Source organism: Clarias gariepinus, chromosome 7 (assembly GCF_024256425.1).
Source record: "Clarias gariepinus isolate MV-2021 ecotype Netherlands chromosome 7, CGAR_prim_01v2, whole genome shotgun sequence".
Lineage (NCBI taxonomy): Eukaryota > Metazoa > Chordata > Actinopteri > Siluriformes > Clariidae > Clarias > Clarias gariepinus.
In genome coordinates, this window is record NC_071106.1 from 40,042,501 (window position 1) to 40,066,500 (window position 24,000).

Consider the following 24,000-nt stretch of genomic DNA (forward strand, 5'->3'; position numbering starts at 1 on the left):
TAAACCGTGGAAAAAACATATATATTATATATTTGATAATATAATTTTTTTGGTGCATCATTTATATAAACTGGATTTATTTTATTATCAGAACAATAAAAACATGAGGAAGTAAACAAACTTAATGCAGGAACAATGCTTTTACATAACAGAAAAAGTCTTGAGTCAAATAATAATAATAATAATAATAATAATAATAATAATAATAATAATAATAATCTTTTTAAGGTGTTATTACAGTTGTTCGGTTGTATAAGTGTCCCTGAGTCATACACACACACACACACACCAGGCCCGTAGCCAGCCTAGTGCAAGGGGGGGTTCTTTTTTTTTAAAAAAGTGGATCTTTTTTCTCAGTATTTTGTATTTGAGTATTTACTCATTTTGTATTTCATTTTGAGGATTAAATACTGCATTTTAGTGACATGTGCTGAATTAGCTTGTCTGCTGGTATCATAATGTGCATGCTTTTGATGCACCAAAAATATTTACTACAATGTTGTCAAATTGCTTATCAAGATTACGTGCGCCTTTTTTCACTTCAAAAACACACACACACACACTAACAACAGAATACATTTAAGGAATTTTTACTGGAATATTATTAAACTACAAATTCAACTTCTCTTATCAACATGCTCTCTCATTTCTTTGTCTTTGCCTCTTCACTTTATTGAACTTATATAAAATATATTTAATATTCAACGGATTTGTTATTTATATAGTCTATTAATTAGGCGAAATATAATAAAATATGTTAAATTCAACCTTTAAAATTCCAGTCATATAGCATAATTCAATCTTTATTGGCATGTCGAGCATTTACAGTAGGCTATCATTTACATGCAGAACGTGAAGTAAAGAGATCGACATGAGGGGAAAAATCGAATATAAACAAATATAAAAATATTACCAATAATTATCTAATAATAATAATATACAAATATTACAGGGAAAAGACGATCAGTTAATGTTCTTACAAGACTGTGGGATGGATAAAAATAATTTTTTGTGGGCTTATTTTATTTTATGTTTTATGTAACAATTATAAATGGTAAACTTCATTCGAATGCTGTCTACACCGCGTATAGACACTAGACAGCATCGCCTATGGTTAATAGAATAATTTAATAAATTTACTAATTTAATAGAATAATTTATTAATTCAAAATAAAATGTTAATAAATCCTAATACTATGCATGGTCAAGCAGGTTTGTTTACGCATTGAACTCGTCGTTCTTTCTTTTCTTTTTTTTTTGATAGATTAACATTATTTAACATAATAAATTCACAGATCCATCAGATAGGCTCCTGTCTGTTAATGTTTATTTAAGATGTTACAGACTTGTCATAGCCATTCAGACTGCTCAAGAAAAGGCACAAGAGAACTATTCTGTGTGTGATGTGGGGTTGACCATTAGCTACCACTTAAATAGTGTTAGCAATTTGATCTTGAGGTAGTAACAGACTTACTCTGTTTGGTCTTTTTGAACATATGTTCAATATTCTGTGATAATGATGCTGCTGCCTGCTTTCTCTTCCGTCTCTCCTGCTGTTTTCGACCCATATTATACACCGCTGGATGCCGCCGCACAGATTTAAAATACATCAGTTTTTTTTGTTTTGTAAATTGTTTTGTAATAAAGTGTTATTTTAAATAATGCCCAACAATTTTAATCTGTCTCAAAAAAAAAAAAATTAAATAATAATAATAATAATAACAAAAAATTCTGGACCTTTGGCAGTGGGGGGTGGGTCGTTCGAACCACCCGAACCCCCCTTGGCTACGGGCCTGCACACACACACACACACACACACACACACTGCACTGAAAATATTTTTTGTTCAGTCGTAATGTTACGCAACTTCCACTTGCACAATTTCCTCAAAGCTAAACACTCCAGACTAAAAGTAATAATAAAAACTATGGATTATAACAGACACTATAAATATTGCTTATGATTAAAACTGAACTGATTAGCCTGAAGGTAAAACATTAGATCTTTAGATTCGACACCCCCCTCTTCAGGGATATTCCTAAGGTGTGGGAATGAGGAACTTCTCCATCACGTGGCGATGACTTAATAACCTCAGTGTTTAGCCCGACGTAAACTACTGACGAATTTTAAGCAGAAATCTCAGGAACTACTGACAAAAACTTTTGCTTCTTTTAAGAAACGTGCTCAACTATCTGACAAGAAAATTACATTTAAAATGAGAAAAATATCTATTTATATATAAATATCTATCTGTATCTACTGTAGAAATAGACTGAATAGTCTTAGATTTGGTTAGTTATTATTAGTGTTGGGTGTAAGGTGTTACAAAGTAGCGTTAAAGGTCTCAGATTACTTTGATGTAACCAGTGATCTAATGCGTTAGTTCCGCCATTTAAGTCTCAGTTATTTTGTTATATTTTTATAAATGTAATCCGTTATTCAGACAATTTATGTAATCAGTGAGCCAGACAGCAGTTATTCCGTTAGTGTGTGTGTGTGTGTGTGTGTGTAAAAGTTGTCCTACAAGCCCCGCCCCTGCCCCGCCCCCACCCCGGTTATTCCCACTGTTAGTAGTTAACAGATTATGGGCTGAACTTGACTGAGTGATGATGGTAGAATAATTATAAAGGTCTTGATTAAAACAACATGAATGAGGAATCACAAAGGAGTTATTATTTTCTGTAATGGAAAAGTACTGAACTAGTTACTTTTATCAGAAAGTAACGCTGTAATGTAACGGATTACTTTTTTACGGACAGTAATTCTATAATGTAATTAGTTACTTTAAAAAATAACGTCCCGTAACACTGAATATTATCATAATTATAAAAGATTCAACATACAGTACACCAAAACGACTCTGTAAGATTCCACACTAATGTGTGTGTGTGTGTGTGTGTGTGTGTGTGTGTTATACAGTTACTGTGAGAACGGCTCCATGCGCTGCACCTCCAGTGATGTCGGCCCCTCTGTGCTCTCAGACCTCTTCTTTGATGAACCTGCACCTTCTCGAGGTGTGTGTGTGTGTGTGTGTGTGTGTGTGTAGAGGTCATGTGTTCATGTCCTTCACTCACCCACTGCATTGTTATTAACATGTGTGTGTGGTGTGTGTACACGCAGAGCGCCGGTCCGTCTCCTGTCCCGTCCCGCTCTACAGGTTCGAGTGTCGGAGCTCCAGGGACGTCGGCATCGAATGTGCAAAAACGTGTCAGAACTTCGATCTGGAGTGTGTGAGCCAGGGCTGTATCTCCGGCTGCATGTGTCCTGCTGGCACGGTGTGTGTGTACACGTGTGTGTGTGTGTGTGTTAATGACATGCTCTACATTGGGTCCTGTATATTGAACGGTGTATTTCTCTGATGCGCTGCAGGTTCGGTACAGGAAGGACTGCATTTCTCCAGACCAGTGTCCGTGTTTCCATAACAACCACGCGTACGCTGCAGGACGGAGCATCAGCATCGACTGCAACACCTGGTAATAAACACCTCCCTGTCTGTCGTGACCAACGTGTGTGTGTGTGTGTGTGTGTTCACCTGTGAATGTACAGCAGTGTAACATCATAACTTATTATTACTGCTTTATCTCACTTCTGACTTCTGTGAATGAGCTGTTACTGTGGAGACATGCCTGAAGAATAAAGTGTGTGTGTGTGTGTGTGTGTGTGTGTGTGACAGTGTGTGTGAAGGCCGGCAGTGGAAGTGCACTCAGAAAGTGTGTGACGGTGTGTGTCGGACAGTCGGAGAGTCGCACTACATCAGCTTCGACGGACTGAAATTCTCTTTTCCTGGACGCTGTCAGTACGTCCTCGCCCAGGTTAGTGTGTGTGTGTGTGTGTGTGTGTGTGTGTGTTGTTATATTAATGACCACACTGTGTGTAATGGAGGAGATCCTACTGTAAGTGAATGTAACTCCGTGCAGGACTTCTGTAACGGTGTGGACGGAACCTTCAGGATTCTGGTGGAAAACTCGGCCTGCGGGGTCATAGGTCACCGCTGCAGCAAGAGCATCAGTGTGTTTTACATGGGAGGGCTGATCACCATGGAGAAAGGAGAGGTCTCTGTCCCCCACACACACACACACACACACACACACCTGTGTATGCATGTCTAACACTGTGTAACTGCAGGTGAGGATGAGGAGGCCGGTGATGAAGGAGACGCCTGTCGAGATCGTGCGCTCTGGACTTTATTACATCGTTCTGCTCGGAAAACACATCTCTCTCACCTGGGACACGGGAACTCGCATTATACTGCAGATCGACAGTGCTTACAGGGTAACACACACACACACACACACACACATACACATACAGTACACACACTTCTAAGTCTTAGTAATTCAATTCTTACTATAACATTTTGTGTGTGTGTGTTTCAGAATAAAGTCTGTGGTCTGTGCGGTAATTTTGACGGCAGTCAGAATAACGACCTGTTGAGCAGTAACAATCAGATGGAGGTCGACCCGATAGACTTCGGGAACTCGTGGAAGGTTCGGCCGAGCTGCGCCGACGCCGTGCAGGTGACGAGTGACGACCTCGTGTGTTTAAACTACAGAAACATGAGTCTATACTGTGTGTGTGTGTGTGTGTGTAAATATATTCGTGTGTGTGTAGGTGGTCTCTGAGTGCAGCACTGACATGGTGAAACTGGTGACTGTGGAGCAGTCGTGTCGTGTGCTCAGCAGCGCCCTCTTCAGGGAGTGCAACAGTGTGGTCAGTGTCTCACACACACTTCTCTCACCTTCAGGGACACGGGAAATTTATTAGACGTTTTTTTTTAAAGCTGGATGAGACCAGAATTAGTTCCCACCTGTGATTGGTTAGGGCCGAGTTTGTCTAACGCCGTGCACATCTTCCTCCACTTTAAGTAAACATTTAAGTCATTTGTACACTAGCAGGATGTTGTCACACCGGGGTTCTCCGTGTCTCCCAGGTGGATCCTGAGCCGTTCTGGGAGATCTGCACTCACGACACCTGCTCGTGTTCGTCTGTCGGAGACTGCGCTTGTTTCTGCGACGCCATCGCCGCTTACGCTCACGAGTGCGCTCAGAGGGGCGTGATGGTGGAGTGGAGGTCCAACGATCTGTGCCGTGAGTGAGACGTCCTGATCTAGAACAGATAAGGGTCTGTAACTATGCAGTAAAGCAGTGATGATGATGATGATGATGATGTGGACTTCAAGCAGCAGTTTGATTTTTTTCCTACAAAAACCAAATTGGACTCTTTAGGCCAAAAATTATAGATGTTATACCAGTTTGAACCACAAGGAGGCAGCAAATTCTTCCCTACAGATGAAAGAAACATGAGAGGAGTTTATGACACTGGCTAACAGTGATGTCACTCAGGTTTCTAGAGTTCTCTTCTTGCTTTTTTCACTCAACAGAGGCAAACGTGAACTCTACTTTCTTCCCCAGCCTCATTTTATTATTTTAATTGGGGGACGGGGGTAGCTCAGTGGTTAAGATGTTCGAGTGTGGCCCTTAACCCTTAACAGATGTATAATAAAATAAAATGTACATCGCTCTGGGTGAGGGTGTCTTCCAAATGCTTAATTGTAAATGATATTTTTTCCTTGTGAAGTCCAGATTAACTTATGACGGGATAAAATAAGACTGTGTTTACTGTATAAGATTCTTCCATTATTTTCAGAATAGTGACTGAGAACTGATTGATGAACTAAAGGAACGTCTGACGCTGGAGGACTGGGATGAGAACCCATTCAATTTTATTTAGTTTTAAAAAAGTTATTAAATGAGAAAAACTCCAAAGTGAATTTGACTGAAATGTCGTCTCTCTGTCGTGCACATGTCCAGAAAGACGTGTGTGTTGAGTAGAGATGAATGCTTGTGTGTGGCTTTGTGGCTCAGTAGTGTGTGATGGTGTGTTTCAGCTCTGAGCTGTGAGGAGTTGAATAAGGAGGCGGGTTTGGAGTGTGAGTGGCGTTTCAATGCCTGTGGAAAAGCCTGTCCTGTGACATGCCAGCATCCGGAGCCCTTAAACTGCCCCAGCACCTGCGTCGAGGGCTGCCACGCCTCCTGTCCACCAGGTAACACACATTTCATGTCTTGGAGCGAGGTCAGGACTATACGGGGAACATGGCAATAACTCCCAATTAACTTTTCATTTAATTTACAACCATGAACACACAAAACATTAACAGAGATGTGTTTTGTTTTATGTACTGTATTTGTATTTTTGGGATAATTTTTCATGTAACTCGATACAATTCATACAATTGGTTATAATTAAATGCATTAAACTTCCATCATGCTGCAGATTTTGCTCGTCCTGGCGTTCTTTTTTTCTTCTTTCTTCTGTTTTTGTTGATAATTGATGAATAAACTGATAAACTGAACATGAATGAACTAGAAACAGCACCACAAGGTTCTACTTGAGGCCCGTTCTTGTTTTGGACAAGCACCCTTACTCTCACTGCGCTACACCAGATGATAAGTCTCTTTCCTCCAGGTCAGGTCTTAGATGAGGTTCAGCAGCGCTGTGTGGATCCATCTGAATGTCAGGTGTGCATGCACGGTGGAGAACGAATTTCACATGGAAAGCAGATCATTCTCCATCACGATGATCCACATCTCTGCCAGATATGGTATGTTCCATTGACTAAGGGTCCTTTTTTAGAGTCTACATGTTATATTAGTGTTAATAAGAGGTTAGAGTCAGGTTACGCAGCTGCTTAAGTCAATTCCCTGGACTTTCCTTCACTTTTTAGGAATAGAATTGCTTGAGTTTTGTAAGTGCTTGTTTTCAAAAAAAAAAAAATTATATGAATCAGGGATAGAAAATGCAGACTGAAATAGGAAGGAAATATAATTTTAGCAAATTTACACACTTGCATTTCAGTCACTGTGAGGAGAACACCCTGACGTGTGGTCCATGTCCACTCCTCGGTCCCACCTCCACACTGAGCCCGGATACCGATTTCACCACTCCCACTCCGTTTCCCTTCTCCACACCGGTCCCTGAGGACGCCTGCGACCGAGCGATGGACCTGGCCTTCCTGGTGGACGGCTCCTCATCTCTCAGCGAGGAAGATTTCAAACTGGTCAAGCTCTTCATCCTGGGTGTGGTGGAACGTTTCCGCATGGGCTCGGCACACACTCGGGCCACGGTGCTCCTCTTCCATTCTGGAGTGAAGAGCTACGATATGCAGGTGCAGAAATGGATCTTTAAGAAAATGGTGCGTGATATGCACTACAGTGGCGGTGAGGTTGCCTTCATGGACGAAGCCATTAAGTATCTGTCGGTTTACATTTACGACAAGAACAAGCGAGACCACGCGGGGCGTATCGCCATTCTGTTGACGGCTAGCAAAAACCCCCGGCCCATGCGCACCACTCAGCGCCTGCTGAGGAAGAAAGACATCACCGTCCTCACCATCGCTCTGGGGCCTGAAGTCAACATGGCGCAGGTCAATGAAATTACAAAAGCCACTCCTAGCAGCCGGGCGTATGTTCTGAGCAGCGCCGCAGAGCTGGATAACCGAGCTTTGGAGATTACAGATTACCTCTGCACTCTGGGGTTGGATCCTGAACCTTCAAAGGCCCCACCCACCAAGAAGATCACAACAACTTCTACCACAAAGTCCACCACCACCACGACAAGTCCTGTACCAATCCGGCTCAGCACAGTTCCTGCCACCGTTCCTCCATCCGCTGCCATTATGACTACGTTCCCAAGCATTGGAACTACTCTTTCTTCTTCTACCGTGACCTTGCAAGACATCACCATTCTCCTAGAGGGCTCAGATAGTGTTGGAGAAGATAGTTTCAACCGCACCAGAGATGCACTAGTTGATGTTCTCGCCTCATTTGAACAGCAAGACAAGGAGAAATATCGTGTCACGGTGGTGCAATATTCCTTCACGGTGCACGTGGAGATCAGTCGCATGGAGCTGATGCAGCGGGAGCGCCTCCTGCACAAACTGCAGCAGATCCGCTTCCGAGGAGGCGAACAGATCAACACGGGCCACGCCATTCGCTCCGTCTACGAGTCCATCACCACAGAGATGCCGAGTCGCACTCCGGACAAGATGGTGTTTCTCATCACCCAAAATCCTCCCACTGATGTGATCCAGAGAAGCTCCACCCACACCAATATAATTCCCATCGGGATTGGTCCACATGTCCGGGAGGTGGATCTGAAACCACTGAGTTTCCCTGATGCGCCAATCATGTTAAAGAACCCTGAGGACCTAATTTCACTGGGCCCCCTGCTGCTCAACATCACAAGGATGCGAAAAGTGGATGTACCCCCACCAAGACCAACTCTGCCCCCTGCAGGTTAGAACACACACTACAACAACATATCTCCTTTAAAAACAGTCATACTTTGTATTTAATATCATTCTTTTATATGTTTTGTTTCTCCAGATGTGGTCAAAGCACACACAAATGTTTCTCAAGTTACTTAATATACAGATGCACTTTAAAAAAAAATCAGCATTTGATAACTAAAAACAAAAAAATAAAGAATCACACATTTTTGTTACGAATGGCATATAATAGTGGATAAGTACCAAGAGTTATGCATCGCTAACCTTTCATGCTAATAACTTTTGACAATGCAAGATCAATGGAAGCTAATAGCCAGCATTTGTTATACATTTAAATGCGGTTTAATTTAGTCTTACTTTAAATACCAGCAACAGGTAAAGCTAAAGATAATAACTATAAAAACTATAACCACCATAAAAGTTTTTTATGAGTAAAATAACTAAATGTTTTTTTATGAGTGAAATGAGTAAATGTGTGTGTGTGTGTGTGTGTGTGTGTCACAGTGCCCTGCTCCCAGCCGATGGATGTCTTATTTTTGCTCAGAGCCGCTTCGAGTGATCAGTTTGAGGATTTGAAAACATTTGTTAAGTCATTCATAAGGAACTCTCACATCGGTGAGAAGATTTTATTTGTATTTATTTTGTTTATTTATTCATTATTATTATTATTGGAATTTCATGGACAGAATTGCATTGGAGGGATTACATGGTGAGTAGCGTCACCTGTCAGATGTGACGTGTCCTCTCCAGTCCAGTGTTCTGCTCTGAGTTCACGTCATGTGCTTTTGTTTTTTATGGTTTCTTATGGTCGACTTGACTCCGCCCTTATCATTGTCTCCCCTCCGCATCTCATTAGCTTATCTTTTTAAACCCCACTGCTTCTGTCCTATCATGTATTTATTATTGTTCTCTCTGAGCCTGTTCTCTATCTTCTGTGTTTTGAAGTTTAGATTCCTTGCTCATGTTTTTGTTTGTGTTCATGAGCTTTTCATTTGGACCACGGTCAGGATTACTGCTTCGCCCCTTATAGTTTACACACCTGTCTTACACATGTGTTTGTGTTTCAGGGCGTAACGAAACGCAGGTCGCGGTGATGCTGTACGGAGAGAAACCCTCGGAGGCTGTGAGCTGGAGACAGACACAGAGCTCAGAACATCTCATCCAGCTGGTGGAGAAACTACACAGCAATTTGGATCATTCAGCAAAACTGGGTAACTGCTCCACAACACGACAAAACACAACAAACAACAGGGCGTGAGAATGTGTCAGAGAACCCAGAGTTTAGGAACCCAGAGCCTCGAGCTCCTGATCCTTCAGATGATAAGACATATTTATTGTTTTTGTTGTTGTTTATTAAAGTCTTTTGTATTGCGTCTTTATTTAGGCACAGCTTTACGATTGGCTGTTCAGAGTTCCATTTCCTCCACGAGTGGGGGCCGGATGGGCGTGGCCAAGATAGTAGTGATGCTGGTGACTGACAGGTCGATGGACTCTGTGCAGGAACCTGCTAACGAGGCTCTCACTGCAGGTACGTGACTTTAAGCTTAGTTTAGGTATTGATGCAGGTGAAGTCATGACCAGTTTGTAATCTAGGTGTGTGTCTGTGTGTGTGTGTGTGTGATCCAGGTGTGACAGTTTTCCCTATCGGAGTGGGCAGGCAGTACGACAGGAACGAGCTGATCATGCTCGCTGGCTCACACACACAGGAGAACATCATAGAGCTGAGGAGCACTAACGAACTTCTCGCCATGGTTACACTGGACCAGTCGTTTACTGACAAACTCTGCAGGGGTGAGACACACACACACACACACACACACACACACACACACATATATATACACTCAGTATAAACAGGATTTGATGATGATGATGATCATGATGATGTTCCTCAGCGGGTCCTCCTGGAGTGTGTGTGGATGATGATGGAAAAGAGAGGAAGGTGAGATGAATTTTAAACACGTTGACGCCATCAGTTTATCATGACCCATTAATAACACCTTCACACCTACACAAGACTTTAACACTCTAACACTGTAACACTCTAACACTGTAACACTGTAACACTAACACTGTAACACTAACACTGTAACACTAACACTGTAACACTAACACTCTAACACTGTAACACTGTAACACTAACACTGTAATGCTCTAACACTCTGACACTGTAACACTCTGACACTGTAACACTCTAACACTGTAACACTGTAACACTGTAACACTGTAACACTAACACTGTAACACTAACACTCTAACACTGTAACACTCTGACACTGTAACACTGTAACACTCTAACACTGTAACACTGTAACACTAACACTGTAACACTAACACTCTAACACTGTAACACTCTGACACTGTAACACTGTAATGCTCTAACACTCTGACACTGTAACACTCTGACACTGTAACACTCTAACACTAACACTGTAACACTAACACTGTAACACTAACACTGTAACACTAACACTCTAACACTGTAACACTCTGACACTGTAACACTCTAACACTGTAACACTGTAACACTAACACTGTAACACTAACACTGTAACACTAACACTCTAACACTGTAACACTCTGACACTGTAACACTCTAACACTGTAACACTGTAACACTAACACTGTAACACTAACACTCTAACACTGTAACACTGTAACACTGTAACACTAACACTCTAACACTGTAACACTGTAACACTAACACTGTAACACTAACACTCTAACACTGTAACACTCTGACACTGTAACACTGTAACACTGTAACACTGTAATGCTCTAACACTCTGACACTGTAACACTCTGACACTGTAACACTCTAACACTAACACTGTAACACTAACACTGTAACACTAACACTGTAACACTCTGACACTGTAACACTCTAACACTGTAACACTGTAACACTAACACTGTAACACTAACACTCTAACACTGTAACACTGTAACACTGTAACACTAACACTGTAACACTAACACTGTAATGCTCTAACACTCTAACACTGTAACAATCTAACACTGTAACACTCTAACACTGTAACACTCTGACACTGTAACACTGTAACACTAACACTGTAACACTAACACTGTAATGCTCTGACACTGTAACACTGTAACACTAACACTGTAACACTAACACTCTAACACTGTAACACTCTGACACTGTAACACTCTGACACTGTAACAATCTAACACTGTAACACTCTGACACTGTAACACTGTAACACTAACACTGTAACACTCTAACACTGTAACACTCTAACACTCTAACATTGTAATGCTCTAATGCTCTAACACTGTAACACTAACACTGTAATGCTCTAACACTCTGACACTGTAACAATCTAACAGTGTAACACTCTGACACTGTAACACTGTAACGCTCTAACACTCTAACACTGTAACACTAACACTGTAACACTGTAACACTAACACTGTAACACTCTAACACTGTAACACTAACACTGTAATGCTCTAACACTCTAACACTGTAACACTAACACTGTAACACTGTAACACTAACACTGTAATGCTCTAACACTCTAACACTGTAACACTAACACTGTAATGCTCTAACACTCTAACACTGTAACACTAACACTGTAATGCTCTAACACTCTGACACTGTAACACTCTGACACTGTAACACTGTAACGCTCTAACACCTTTAGTCTAAATCGATAGAAATATTTTTACATCAATTATAAAATTATGTAATAATAAACACTTGTTTGTGCTTCTTTATGGAATACAGCCATTCATTTTCTGTTAAACTCTGTATTTCACATTGACTTTGTTTTTGTTTTTCTAATAAAGGTAAATAATTATGCAAGGGTCAGCTCATGGCCTTAGTAACTGTTCTTTTATTTATTTATTTATTTATTTATTTATCCAATTTATTTATTTTTATTTAAATAATATGTAACAAATATCAAGGGATTTCATTAAAGTAATAAATATCAATTGAGTCAATTCCCATTTTCAAAAAATAAAATTATTCTATTTATTATTATTATTATTTCTATTTATATAAAACATATTGAATTATTATAACAGGACTAATGTAATTATTATTATTTGTATAGTGTAGTGGTTATTTGTGGTTATGCGAGGCAGCTTTACAAAATTTTGAATTGATGAAAATAAATAGGAAAAATGTAAGGAAATATGTATAAATTATAGGGTTTTTTTCATAATGATGGCCTTTTTCTTTAAGCTCTGTGTGTGTGTGTTTGTGTGTGTGTGTGTGTGTGTGTGTGTTTGTGTGTGTGTGTGTGTTAGCCTGGAGAGAGGTGGCTGTTACCAGACGGCTGTCACTCGTTGCTCTGTAACCCGTCTGGGGTCGTGACCCTTCAGAGCCACAGAGTGAACTGTGAGAGACTCGAGCCTCCGACCTGCAAAAACCACCTGCGTGCGGTCAAAGTCAACCAGACCTGCGGCTGTTCCTGGGCCTGCCCCTGTGAGCACATACACACATACAGTACACACACACACACACACACACACACACACACACACACTGCATGGATTTCTGACAGATTGTACCTGCTGCAGGTATGTGCACCGGCAGCTCCACCAACCACGTTGTGACGTTCGGAGGCGTGGCTCTAAAACTGAAAGGTGCCTGCTCCTATTCGTTGCTTCGATCAGGGGGGGCGGAGCTTGTTCTTACCACGACCAAGTGTCGGGACTCACCCAATCAGATCTGCATGAAGAGCCTGGAGCTGAGGGAAGGTGGATCTCGAGTGGTGCTGGGAGATGATATGAAGGTAAAGGTGGAGGAGACGAGTCTCAGGTGGGGAAACAGAAAAGCGTTCGATGGGATGAGATGGGATGAGAGTCAAGCAAGCAAAACTGTCTGTGATTTCTGGGTGGGAGGGGCATACTTACAGTCAGCTGTCAATCATGATCATGAGTCAATCAACAAATCATGAGTGTCTTTGAGCTTGTGCAAGCGGAAGAGGGTGGACAGTGCATTCCTCCAAATGTGTTTAGATGATTTGTGTGTCTTGGAGGAAGCATGTGTTAGCTTCACCCTCACCCAGTGTGTCTGTTGTAGGACAGCAGTGTGTACAGTTTATACAGCAAATATAAAACCACTCCAGCGTGTTAAAATTCACTTGTACCACTTCAGCGCTGTTATTTCAGCCAAAGTAAAAATTTCACTTTTGGTGCAGGTTAAATCTGTCTGGACAGACATACAGACATACAGACATTTGTCTGAGACTGGTTTCTGATCCTCTAATGTATGAAGCGTAACGATATCATTGGAAGAGTGAGTTCTGACCCAATGTACAGACAAAAGCTTTCTTTTATTTATATAGATAACACTTTATTAGGTTGCGTTCGATTTGTTTTCTATTTATTTATCAATACCACATTTGTAGGTGACAGTAGACGGCGAGGTTACCCCGGTGCCCTTCAGACGAGGAGGCGTGGCTGTCACTCAGATTGGATCTCTGCTTCATCAGCTTCGCTCGGAGAAACACGGCTTCACCCTCAGCTTCACTCCACACAGCAACGAGTTCACGATCAGCCTCGACATCACCATGGCAACCAACACCACCGGCATCTGCGGTACACACACACACACACACACACGTACACAAGTACACTGAGACACACAGCCGTAATGTTTCAGGAACCAGGAAACACAACTATCATCGTACTCAGATGTCAGGCTGGTTAATGTAAGTTGTAACCCTGACACGTCCTCGTTCTGCTCCTCCTCAGGTTCCTGCTCAGACGACCAGACGGACCTGCTGCTCCCTGACGGTTCCGTGAGCACCGACTCGGACTCCTTCCTGCGAGCCTGGTCCCCGGACCCGTGTGTGGCGAGTGTGACGGAGGAGTGTGAGGCGGGCGTGGCCCAGAGCTGTGAGCTGTTAGCGTCCGAGGTGTTCAGCGAGTGCCATAACCTGGTCCCACCTCAGGACTACGTGTCCATATGCAGGAAGGCAGCGTGTCACCCCGCCATGGTGTGTGACCTGCTCGCGGCCTACAGCAGTGTGTGTCGACAGCAGGGGGTGTGTGTTCACTGGAGGACTGCCGACCTGTGCCGTGAGTTCTGTGTGTGTGTGTGTGTGTGTGTGTGTGTGCACTGTATGTACATTGTTTAGTAGGTTGCATTTGATTACATTTTCACACATAAACTTGGATTTGTTTGTGTGTGTGTGTGTGTGTGTGTGTGTGTGTGTGTGTTTTCACATTTAGCCATGACTTGCTCCAACAATCTAGAGTATGATGCGTGCCGTACGGGGTGTGTGGAGGAGTGTGGCCACGCCCGCTCCCCCCTGGGTGACATGGATTGGAGAGGAGACGGTGTAGTGGGCGGGGCTCAATGTTTCGCCACGCCCACCGAGGGCTGCTTCTGTCCTCCTGGTACAGTGCTGCGAGGAGAGAAGTGTGTAAGCCAAGAGGCCTGTAGTCAGTGTGTGGATACACATGGACATGTCCACCAGGTGACACACACACACACACACACACGCAGTTATATCTATAAACATAACATATGGCTGTAACATGTTTCAGGAGAATGTAAACTAATCTTTGTGTGTGTGTGTGTGTGTGTGTGTGTGTGTGTGTGTGTGTGTTACAGTTCATGGAGAGCTGGACTCCAGATGATAACCCGTGTCTGCTGTGTTTGTGTTTAGATCAGCAACAAATAAACTGTACAGCTCTGCCGTGCACTAACGCTAAAGGTCTGAACACCGCAATCACCTTATCCCTGTCTGTCTGTCTGTCTGTCTGTCTGTCTGTCTTTTTCTGTCTCCGTCTGTTTGTTTGTCTATTTGTTGGGCTTTTTCTGTCTCTATATGTCTGTCTGTCTGTCTGCCCCTGTCTGCCCTTTTTTGCCCTCAGTATGTCTCCACGTCTGTCTTCCTGTCCCACTCTTCTTGTCTATTTGTCTATATCTTTCTGTCTGTCTTTCTGTCTCTGTCTGCTTATCTGTCTGGACCTCTTTCTGTTTCTTTCTGTCTCTCTTTCTGTTTCTTTCTCTATTCTCTGTGTCTGTATCTTATTTATTTCTGTTTCTTTTTCTTTCTCTTCCTCTCTTTCTCTTTTTGTCTGTTTTCTGTCTGTCCCTCTCCTTCCATCTATGTGTGTTTCTTTATGTCCTTGTTTTATTCCTTGTCTTTCTGTCTGTCTGTCTCTCCCTTTCTCACTCTCTCTATATCATGTGGATTAAAATGGGTCCTATGGCCCTATCCTCTTATTGTGTTGTCATGGTAACGGTTGCCGTGTTACAGCCCCTGTGTGTGGAGTGTGTGAGATCCTGGTGGAGAAGAAGGAGTCTAAGTGCTGCCCGGAGTATGCATGTGGTGAGAACGGCTCACACACACTTCAGACTCGTAATAACATTGACACAATGCTAATCTACCCAGGACATTATTAATGTGTGTGTGTGTGTGTGTGTGTGTGTGTGGTTGCAGTGTGTGACGCTGTGAACTGTAAGCTCTCTGCTCCTCCACAGTGTGAGAGCGGTCTCACTTCAGTCCTGACGAACCCGGGAGAGTGCGCACCCGTCTATCAGTGTGGTAGGTGTTATTGTTAAGGAGGAACACACACACTTTACACTTCACAGGACCGACAGGAACACTTCATAAAGGTGTCACGTACCGAGCCGTGTGCTGTCAGGATGGAGCACGTCAGAACAGCACTCGCTCTCGGCTTTGTGTAAAAGATCACTCCAGACCTTACTCTCCGGATATGAAGAGAAATAGAAACAATAGTTGATATTCTGTAATCCTGCTGTTTTGGGACAGAAATGTCCTAAATTGAAAATTTTGCTGATTTTCTCAACTCACACACAGTGACATCACACACAGTGACATCACACACAGTGACATCACACACAGTGACATCACCCCTGGACTGGCTACACATTAGCTACAAAAAGTTACAATGTATTCCTGATTACAAAGTAACCACCTCTGTCTCTGTTACACACCGTTACACACTCATACTACACCGTCACACACTGTCTAAAAACATACTGTACACGTTACAGTATATCAGACAGCGTATAATGGACGCAGGTTATATCACTGAGATCACATGACACACTTACTGTACAGCAGAGTGAGTGCTGATGCAGGCGTCATAACACTGTGACCCATAATGCATTTCTAACGTAAAATCTCTCTCTCTCACTCTCTTTCAGTCTGTAGAAAAGACAGATGTTCTGCTACCAGGCCCTCATGCCCCGCCCACAAAAAGCTGTCCATCAAACAGACGGACTGCTGTGATTCGTTCGAATGCGTGTGCGAGTGTCAGAACTCCACCCGAGTGTGTCCTCCAGGTTACATCACCAAGGAGACGACCAACGACTGCGGCTGTGTAGACGTCACCTGTGAACCTGATAAAGTGTGTATAAGGGGTTACACGGGGTTAACGCAAAGGGGGAAGTAAAAGGGAGGAGGAATAAATAAAGCAGAAAGAGAGAAAACAAGACTTTCTGCAATTTTTAGGCTTTATCATTATAATTGTTATAATTGCTACCCAATCACAGTGAAGGACGGTTTTATCACATTCACTTATTAAAGCGAGAACTTCATGTGTCGGGTCTACATTTTACCTTTTTTCTATCTTTTATGAAAATGTTTCTGTACTTATTTATAACAGCTACATTTTTGATGATTTTTTTTTTTACAAGCCCCAAATAACATTTATGTGTCTTCGTGATGAATGACCTATAGACCTATAGTCTCACACACAGGTTTGTGGTGTAAAACAGCACACACTTGTTTAGTGTACATGCTTTACATCAGTTAAGTGTGTAAGTGTGTGTCCAATCCACAGTAAATAATCCTGTCAGATCATACATACGCTGTGTGTGTGTGTGTGTGTGTGTGTGTGTGTGTGTGTAGAGGTCAATAAATCTGGTCCTGCTGGTTAACATAACACACGCGGGTAATGAGAGTGAGTGATCGTCCATGTCACGACTGAACAGATCATACAGCCAGTGTTAAAATAAAAGCTAGCTAAACTTATTAGCCGCCATTAGCTAACGTGTTCCAGGAGTTATTTTGCCTCCAGCGAGACTCCGCCCCCTCACCGTGTTCACTAACACGAAAAGTGTCAAACCTGTTTAATTCTCTTGAATGCGTCATAATTATTGACACCTGCTCCAGGGGCCAAACTCATGACCATGTTTGTGTGTATGTGTGTGTGTGTGTGTGTTTTGTGTGTGTGTGTGTGTGTGTGTTGTGTGTGTGTGTGTGTGTGTGTATGTGTGTGTGTGTGTGTGTGCACAGGTGTGTGTGGTGGCTGGTGTGGTGTATCAGAAAGGGAGTACATGGGAGAAGCAGTGTAAGGTGTGTACATGCACAGAGCAGACAGACAGAACAACCGGGCTGCATGTAGTGCAGTGTGTGGATCCCGTCTGCAACCAGATCTGTCCTCAGGTGAGTCCCTCACACCTCCATCACGCGTGCAGTGTGTTACAGCTCACACAGTGTGTTACAGCTCAGACAGTGTGTTACAGCTCAGACAGTGTGTTTTAGCTCTGACAGTGTGTTACAGCTCACACATTTTGTTACAGTGTGTTACAGGTCAGACAGTGTGTTACAGTGTGTTACAGTGTGTTTCAGCTCAGACAGTGTGTTACAGTGTGTTACAGCTCAAGCAGTGTTAACGTTCGTTACAGTGTGTTACAGGTCAGACAGTGTGTTACAGTGTGTTACAGCTCAGACAGTGTGTTACAGCTCAGATAGTGGGTTACAGTGTGTTACAGCTCAGATAGTGGGTTACAGTGTGTTACAGCTCAGACAGTGTGTTACAGTGTGTTACAGCTCAAGCAGTGTTAACGTTCGTTACAGTGTGTTACAGGTCAGACAGTGTGTTACAGTGTGTTTCAGCTCAGACAGTGTGTTACAGCTCAGACAGTGTGTTACAGTGTGTTACAGCTCAGACAGTGTGTTACAGTGTGTTACAGCTCAAGCAGTGTTAACGTTCGTTACAGTGTGTTACAGGTCAGACAGTGTGTTACAGTGTGTTACAGTGTGTTACAGCTCAGACAGTGTGTTACAGTGTGTTACAGCTAAAGCAGTGTTAACGTTCGTTACAGTGTGTTACAGGTCAGACAGTGTGTTACAGTGTGTTACAGTGTGTTTCAGCTCAGACAGTGTGTTACAGTGTGTTACAGCTCAAGCAGTGTTAACGTTCGTTACAGTGTGTTACAGGTCAGACAGTGTGTTACAGTGTGTTACAGTGTGTTTCAGCTTAGACAGTGTGTTACAGTGTGTTACAGCTCAAGCAGTGTTAACGTTCGTTACAGTGTGTTACAGGTCAGACAGTGTGTTACAGTGTGTTACAGTGTGTTACAGCTCAGACAGTGTGTTACAGCTCAGATAGTGGGTTACAGTGTGTTTCAGCTCAGACAGTGTGTTACAGCTCAGATAGTGGGTTACAGTGTGTTTCAGCTCAGACAGTGTGTTACAGCTCAGACAGTGTGTTACAGTGTGTTTCAGCTCAGACAGTGTGTTACAGTGTGTTTCAGCTCAGACAGTGTGTTACAGCTCAGATAGTGTGTTACAGTGTGTTTCAGCTCAGACAGTGTGTTACAGCTCAGATAGTGTGTTACAGCTCAGACAGTGTGTTACAGTGTGTTTCAGCTCAGACAGTGTGTTACAGCTCAGACAGTGTGTTACAGTGTGTTTCAGCTCAGACAGTGTGTTACAGTGTGTTTCAGCTCAGACAGTGTGTTACAGCTCAGACAGTGTGTTACAGCTCAGATAGTGTGTTACAGCTCAGACAGTGTGTTACAGCTCAGACAGTGTGTTACAGTGTGTTTCAGCTCAGACAGTGTGTTACAGCTCAGACAGTGTGTTACAGTGTGTTTCAGCTCAGACAGTGTGTTACAGTGTGTTACAGCTCAGACAGTGTGTTACAGTGTGTTTCAGCTCAGACAGTGTGTTACAGCTCAGATAGTGTGTTACAGTGTGTTTCAGCTCAGACAGTGTGTTACAGCTCAGATAGTGTGTTACAGCTCAGACAGTGTGTTACAGTGTGTTTCAGCTCAGACAGTGTGTTACAGCTCAGATAGTGTGTTACAGTGTGTTTCAGCTCAGACAGTGTGTTACAGCTCAGATAGTGTGTTACAGCTCAGACAGTGTGTTACAGCTCAGATAGTGTGTTACAGCTCAGACAGTGTGTTACAGTGTGTTTCAGCTCAGACAGTGTGTTACAGCTCAGATAGTGTGTTACAGTGTGTTTCAGCTCAGACAGTGTGTTACAGCTCAGATAGTGTGTTTCAGCTCAGACAGTGTGTTACAGCTCAGACAGTGTGTTTCAGCTCAGACAGTGTGTTACAGTGTGTTTCAGCTCAGACAGTGTGTTACAGTGTGTTTCAGCTCAGACAGTGTGTTACAGTGTGTTACAGCTCAGACAGTGTGTTACAGTGTGTTACATCTCAGACAGTGTGTTACAGCTCAGACAGTGTGTTACAGCTCAGATAGTGTGTTACAGCTCAGACAGTGTGTTACAGCTCAGACAGTGTGTTACAGCTCAGACAGTGTGTTACAGTGTGTTTCAGCTCAGACAGTGTGTTACAGTGTGTTTCAGCTCAGACAGTGTGTTACAGTGTGTTACAGCTCAGACAGTGTGTTACAGTGTGTTACAGCTCAGACAGTGTGTTACAGCTCAGATAGTGTGTTACAGTGTGTTTCAGCTCAGACAGTGTGTTACAGCTCAGATAGTGTGTTACAGCTCAGACAGTGTGTTACAGTGTGTTTCAGCTCAGACAGTGTGTTACAGCTCAGACAGTGTGTTACAGTGTGTTTCAGCTCAGACAGTGTGTTACAGTGTGTTACATCTCAGACAGTGTGTTACAGCTCAGACAGTGTGTTACAGCTCAGATAGTGTGTTACAGCTCAGACAGTGTGTTACAGCTCAGACAGTGTGTTACAGTGTGTTTCAGCTCAGACAGTGTGTTACAGTGTGTTACAGCTCAGACAGTGTGTTACAGTGTGTTACAGCTCAGACAGTGTGTTACAGTGTGTTACATCTCAGACATTGTTAACTTTTTTTAGACACCAGTCAGAGAGGAGATGCTCAGCTCCACCCCTTGTTTCTCATATGGAACTTTTAAAGCACACACACACATATATATGGGAGATGGAGTATCTCTTTACACACTGCTTCTTTAATGTCGCAACATTACTTTCATTTTGTGTTTTGTGTGTTTAATGTGTGTGTACAGGGTTCTACATATTCTCAACGGGTGGGAGAGTGCTGTGGTCACTGTCGTAAGAACAGTTGTGTTGTGGAGGACACCAGACTCGGAAAACGACTGAGACAGGTGTGTGTGTGTGTGTGTGTGTGTGTGTGTGTGTGTGTGTGTACATGCTGCTGTATGAGAACCCCTAAAGGTTCTGTGTATTTATTAAACATGGCACTAAGTGACCTGTGTGTGTGTGTGTGTGTAGGTGGGAGAGAGCTGGGTGTCTGCTGATAATCAGTGTGTGTTTAGTGAGTGTGTGCAAGTGAATGAGGAGGTCTTTATCCAACACACCAACATTTCCTGCCGCCTCATGGACATGCCAGTCTGCCCGCTGGGCACCGAGCTGCACTGTGACACCGCCAACGGGTGCTGCCCCTCCTGCCAATGCGGTAAAAACACACACACACACACACACACACACACACACACACACACACACACACACACACACACACACATATCTACACATAAACACTTTTATACATAGTGTACACTCAGTGTTCTTTGTTATTTTTTCTCTTCAGTGCCTGTGGATGCCTGCGTGTTGAACCACACACTCATTGGAGTAGGAACCTTACACACACACACACACACACACACACACACACACACACACACACACATTTTTCAACACAAAATAATTCAGCCCAGTTTCAGAACCAAAACCCCGCTGGTTTGGTACTGATGATGTCACAGCATTTAGTTTGTGAAGCAGCACCGAGGTTCCTGGTTCCACCCTGAGCAGGGGGTTACCTTTCACCTGCCCTCCCCGGGTCACTGTGGGTTCTCTGTGTGCCTTCTCATTTCCAAAAACATAAACTGAACATGTTTGTAAGAGAGGGTCAGGTTTCCTTATTTATTTGTTTGTTAAACTCTAGAGCAGCATCATTCTGTTACCATGACGACAACTCCAGCATTTTTATTTCATGTTAGGAACAAAGAAAGAAAAAATAATAAATATGTAAAATGTAAATATTATTCATGCTACAAAGTGTGTGTGTGTGTGTGTGTGTGTGTGTGTGGGTAGGTTGGTGAGAGAATGATGGTGGATGTGTGTACAAACTGTAAGTGTGTGATTGAGGGAGGAAAATATCACCTGGCCTGCAGGAAGATGAGCTGCTCACCATGTTCAGAGGTAACGTCCTTCATCATCATCATCATCATCATCATCATCATCATCATCATTACTATCATCATCATCATCATCATCATCATCATCACTGTCATCATCATCATCACTATCATCATCATCATCACTATCATCATCATCATCATCATCACTATCATCATCATCATCACTATCATCATCATCATCATCATCATCACTATCATCATCATCATCATCATCATCATCACTATCATCATCATCATCATCACTATCATCATCATCATCATCACTATCATCATCATCACTATCATCATCATCATCATCATCACTATCATCATCATCATCACTATCATCATCATCACTATCATCATCATCATCACTATCATCACTATCATCATCATCATCATCACTATCATCATCATCATCATCATCATCATCACTATCATCATCATCATCATCATCATCACTATCATCATCATCATCATCACTAGCATCATCATCATCATCATCACTATCATCATCATCATCATCACTATCATCATCATCATCACTATCATCATCATCATCATCACTATCATCATCATCATCATCACTATCATCATCATCATCATCATCATCATCATCATCATCATCACTATCATCATCATCATCACTATCATTATCATCATCACCATCATCATCATCATCATCATCACTATCATCATCACTATCATCATCATCATCATCATCATCACTATCATTATCATCATCGCTATCATCACTATCATCATCATCACTATCATTATCATCATCACTATCATCACTATCATCATCATCATTATCACTATCATCATCATCATCATCATCATCACTATCATCATCATCATCACTATCATCACTATCATCATCATCATCATCACTATCATCATCATCATTATCATCATCACTATCATCATCATCATCCTATCATTATCATCATCACCATCATCATCATCATCATCATCACTATCATCATCACTATCATCATCATCACTATCATCATCACTATCATCATCATCATCATCATCTATCATCATCATCACTATCATCATCATCATCACTATCACAACTATCATCATCATCATTATCACTATCATCATCATCATCATACTATCATCATCATCATCACTATCATCACTATCATCATCATCATTATCACTATCATCATCATCTTATCATCATCACTATCATCATCATCATCATCATCACTATCATCATCATCATCATCACTATCATCATCATCATCATCATCACTATCATCATCATCATCAGCATCCGTTTTAACCTTTATCCTCTGTGTGTGTTTGTGTGTGTGTGTGTGTGTTAGGGATATATTCTCGAGCCCATACCTGGTGCCTGCTGCGGCCGTTGTGTAGCTTCATCCTGCAACATGCAGCGACCTGATGGACAGTTAATCAGCATTGGGGTACCTGTCTCTCTCTCTGTCTCTGTCTCTCTCTGTCTCTTTCTCTCTGTCTCTTTCTCTCTGTCTCTCTCTTTCTGTCTCTCTCTCGCTGTCTCTCTCTCTGTATCTCTGTCTCTTTCTTTCTGTCTCACTCTGTCTCTGTCTCTCTTTGTCTCTCTCTCTTTCTTTCTTTCTTTCTTTCTTTCTTTCTTTCTGTCTCTCTCTCTCTCTCTCGCTGTCTCACACACATGCAAACTCCATGTCTAAAAATGTCTTGTGTGTGTGTGTGTGTGTTTAGGTGAACACTACTCGTGAAGATGGCTGCATCAAACACACATGCAGTGTGAATGAGAAGGGAGAGCTGGTGCTGGAGACTGTAGTGACCACGTGTCCTCCACTGGACCGAGCCAGCTGTCTGGAGCACGGGGTACACACACACACACACACACACACACACACACACACACACACACAGATCAATGTTTTTTAAATATTTAATAATTTTTTAAATATTGATTTTAAAAGTCTAAATAACAATAATTTTATTTATTTTAATTTGTATGAAATGCATCATGAAGAGTCGTGTGTGTGTGTGTGTGTGTGTGTGTGTGTGTTAGGAGAAGGAACCGGCTGCAGTGTAGACTTTAATACTGTACAGTTTAAACTCACCACATCACCGCTGCAGTACAACGAGCGCACGTCACTTTATTACTCCATGACTTTATACATGTTTCTTACGTCCTCTAAGATTATTAATATCGAGTTTATTAAACTTCTTCTTCCAAACAAATCTATATTTACACCATAATTGTGCGTTTCTTCATCTAAAACATTTGTAAAAATTTTAATTTTAAATTCCACAAATACGCAAAATAGGACTCGCCTCGGGCCGCCGCTCCATATTTAATTTCTCTAAAATGATTTATTACTGTCTAATATAAACATCAGAAGCTAATTTT

The 24,000-nt window shown here is 42.3% G+C and overlaps 2 protein-coding genes across 2 annotated transcripts in view; one reads left to right on the forward strand and one right to left on the reverse strand.

The window, feature by feature from the left end:
• Nucleotides 1–24,000, forward strand: part of vwf (von Willebrand factor) — a 43,861-nt gene that overhangs the window by 18,139 nt on the left and 1,722 nt on the right. Inside the window, exons 17-49 of the mRNA XM_053500556.1 lie at nucleotides 2,920–3,014; nucleotides 3,121–3,275; nucleotides 3,370–3,473; nucleotides 3,674–3,812; nucleotides 3,918–4,052; nucleotides 4,126–4,272; nucleotides 4,377–4,517; nucleotides 4,612–4,710; nucleotides 4,931–5,087; nucleotides 5,888–6,043; nucleotides 6,466–6,601; nucleotides 6,856–8,294; nucleotides 8,792–8,902; nucleotides 9,355–9,498; nucleotides 9,672–9,815; nucleotides 9,914–10,078; nucleotides 10,183–10,229; nucleotides 12,569–12,746; nucleotides 12,842–13,056; nucleotides 13,675–13,864; nucleotides 14,021–14,347; nucleotides 14,501–14,748; nucleotides 14,886–14,988; nucleotides 15,538–15,609; nucleotides 15,721–15,825; nucleotides 16,452–16,654; nucleotides 17,545–17,694; nucleotides 20,490–20,588; nucleotides 20,716–20,899; nucleotides 21,035–21,075; nucleotides 21,538–21,645; nucleotides 22,964–23,062; nucleotides 23,340–23,468. Of these exons, the coding sequence (XP_053356531.1) occupies nucleotides 2,920–3,014; nucleotides 3,121–3,275; nucleotides 3,370–3,473; nucleotides 3,674–3,812; nucleotides 3,918–4,052; nucleotides 4,126–4,272; nucleotides 4,377–4,517; nucleotides 4,612–4,710; nucleotides 4,931–5,087; nucleotides 5,888–6,043; nucleotides 6,466–6,601; nucleotides 6,856–8,294; nucleotides 8,792–8,902; nucleotides 9,355–9,498; nucleotides 9,672–9,815; nucleotides 9,914–10,078; nucleotides 10,183–10,229; nucleotides 12,569–12,746; nucleotides 12,842–13,056; nucleotides 13,675–13,864; nucleotides 14,021–14,347; nucleotides 14,501–14,748; nucleotides 14,886–14,988; nucleotides 15,538–15,609; nucleotides 15,721–15,825; nucleotides 16,452–16,654; nucleotides 17,545–17,694; nucleotides 20,490–20,588; nucleotides 20,716–20,899; nucleotides 21,035–21,075; nucleotides 21,538–21,645; nucleotides 22,964–23,062; nucleotides 23,340–23,468 (5,965 nt within the window). The remainder of the gene's footprint in view (nucleotides 1–2,919; nucleotides 3,015–3,120; nucleotides 3,276–3,369; nucleotides 3,474–3,673; nucleotides 3,813–3,917; nucleotides 4,053–4,125; nucleotides 4,273–4,376; nucleotides 4,518–4,611; nucleotides 4,711–4,930; nucleotides 5,088–5,887; nucleotides 6,044–6,465; nucleotides 6,602–6,855; nucleotides 8,295–8,791; nucleotides 8,903–9,354; nucleotides 9,499–9,671; nucleotides 9,816–9,913; nucleotides 10,079–10,182; nucleotides 10,230–12,568; nucleotides 12,747–12,841; nucleotides 13,057–13,674; nucleotides 13,865–14,020; nucleotides 14,348–14,500; nucleotides 14,749–14,885; nucleotides 14,989–15,537; nucleotides 15,610–15,720; nucleotides 15,826–16,451; nucleotides 16,655–17,544; nucleotides 17,695–20,489; nucleotides 20,589–20,715; nucleotides 20,900–21,034; nucleotides 21,076–21,537; nucleotides 21,646–22,963; nucleotides 23,063–23,339; nucleotides 23,469–24,000) is intronic.
• The window catches only part of caps2 (calcyphosine 2), an 85,334-nt gene continuing 65,396 nt past the window's right edge, over nucleotides 4,063–24,000 (reverse strand). Inside the window, exon 17 of the mRNA XM_053500553.1 lies at nucleotides 4,063–4,091. The gene's annotated coding sequence lies outside the window, so the exon portion shown is untranslated. The remainder of the gene's footprint in view (nucleotides 4,092–24,000) is intronic.